Source organism: Pleurodeles waltl, chromosome 5, assembly GCF_031143425.1.
Source record: "Pleurodeles waltl isolate 20211129_DDA chromosome 5, aPleWal1.hap1.20221129, whole genome shotgun sequence".
Lineage (NCBI taxonomy): Eukaryota > Metazoa > Chordata > Amphibia > Caudata > Salamandridae > Pleurodeles > Pleurodeles waltl.
This window is the reverse complement of record NC_090444.1, coordinates 41,300,705-41,302,533: the sequence shown is the minus strand read 5'-3', so window position 1 is coordinate 41,302,533 and position 1,829 is coordinate 41,300,705. Positions and strand designations below refer to the sequence as shown.

General features: G+C 38.5%; 1 protein-coding gene across 1 annotated transcript; it reads left to right on the top strand.

Annotated features, from left to right (window-relative positions):
• Positions 1–470: 470 nt before the first annotated feature.
• On the top strand, positions 471–1,436 carry LOC138296972 (olfactory receptor 2G3-like). The gene has a single exon (XM_069236487.1). The coding sequence runs from the start codon at positions 471–473 to the stop codon at positions 1,434–1,436; it is 966 nt and encodes a 321-aa protein (XP_069092588.1).
• The last annotated feature ends 393 nt before the right edge of the window (positions 1,437–1,829 follow it).

Sequence of the window (1,829 nt, the reverse complement as noted above, 5' to 3'; positions counted from 1 at the left end):
AGATAGATAGATAGATAGATAGATAGATAGATAGATAGATAGATAGATAGATAGATAGATAGAAAGACAGATAGATAGATAGAATGTTTCAGTTAATTAAAACAGCAACAATTTTACAAGTTAAAAACTTTGGTTCAGCATAATTTATGAGTGCCCAAAAAATTTGACCTAAAGAAAACATGTGGCAATCATTCGGATTATATCCGGCAATGATAGATCTTGGAGTACATGAGTCAGCTAAGGCTGCCACATAGTTGTACATATAAGAGGACATTGAAATAAGCTATCTTAACACACTACCATCCATCAGCAGCCAACTTTACACATTCTTTTCACTAAACATACTAAACATATCAAACTGTACTAATGTGTCTTGTCAGATTCCTTTCACTCATACAATACATGCATGCACAATGTATTTACTCTAGACCGGTCTTATTTTTCCTACAGTGGAGTTGAAAGTGGACACAATGGAGTTGAGAAATGGAAGCTCTGATAATGGGTTTGTAATATTGGGCCTGTCCGATGACCCACATTTGCAGACCATTCTCTTTGTCTTATTTCTGGTGCTGTACATATTGACTCTCATTGGGAATATGACCCTGATCACAGTCTCTGTTTGTGAGCCTCGTCTGCATACCCCTATGTACTTCTTCCTGGGAAACCTTTCCACGTTGGATATCTGCTTCTCTTCTGTGATAGTTCCTTACATGTTAGCCCAGCTCCTTGCTAGAAGGACCATCAGCTTCATTGGTTGTGCAGCTCAGATGTACACAAGCCTGCTTCTGGGAAGTACAGAGTGTGTTCTCCTAGCAGTCATGGCTTATGATCGTTATGTAGCCATTGTATTTCCATTGCGTTATACAGTCATCATGAATATGTCTGTTTGTATTACACTGGTGTCCTGCTGCTTGTTAAGTGGCAGTGTGATGGCATTTCTGGATACTTTTTTCACATTGCGATTGCCTGTATGTGGCCAGAAAATTATCAATCATTTTGTGTGCGAGGTCCCAGTTTTTTTAAAGATGTCATGTGTGGACACCTTTGTCACAGAGATGGTCATTTTCTCTGCTGGAATTTTTGCACTGTTGTTACCAAGCCTTTTCACTGCCATCTCCTACATCTGTATCATCAGTACTATTGTGAGAATCCACTCCACTGAAGCAAGACTCAAAGCTTTCTCGACGTGTGCCTCACATTTGATTGTCGTTATCATATTCTACAGCACCGCCATCTCCATGTACATGAAGCCAGGGTCTAAAACATTTGAAAATAGGGATAAATTTATCTCTGTGTTTTATACTGTGACTCCCCCATTGCTTAACCCCATTATTTACAGTCTGAGAAATAAGGATGTAAAGATGGCTCTGCAGAAATATTTCTTCCAGAAAATTTTCATTACACATGTTACGTGTTCAGCCAATTTTCGGAAGTAAAGGAGCTTTTGGTATATATATATATATATATATATATATGTATGGGGTGTATGATATAAAAGGAAGCATTGTCCTAAATCACCCTTGTGAAATGCACATCAAACCCAAGGTTAAACCATGGTGGTACCAGGCACATACCACTCAGAAGGGCCCATTATCAACTCTTTTTTCAAAAGCTTGGAACTCCGGCTTCCTGGATCAACATAGCACATTTTGAAACCACATTCAAAGAGGAGGAGAATTTCCTAGCAGAACTGTATAAATTTGATGTTTTGAGTTCCCCTCCCTTAGTAAAACTCTTTGATTGTCTTTCTTCTCATATTTCACTCAGGGATTTTGGTGGTCTCTCTAAAACACGGAAATGTAGAAGGTGATCTGAGCAGTTAATGATTA

Bases quoted from the DNA above. Each gene is read 5' to 3' on its own strand.
- LOC138296972 (XM_069236487.1), top strand. From the start codon at position 471: ATGGAGTTGAGAAATGGAAGCTCTGATAATGGGTTTGTAATATTGGGC.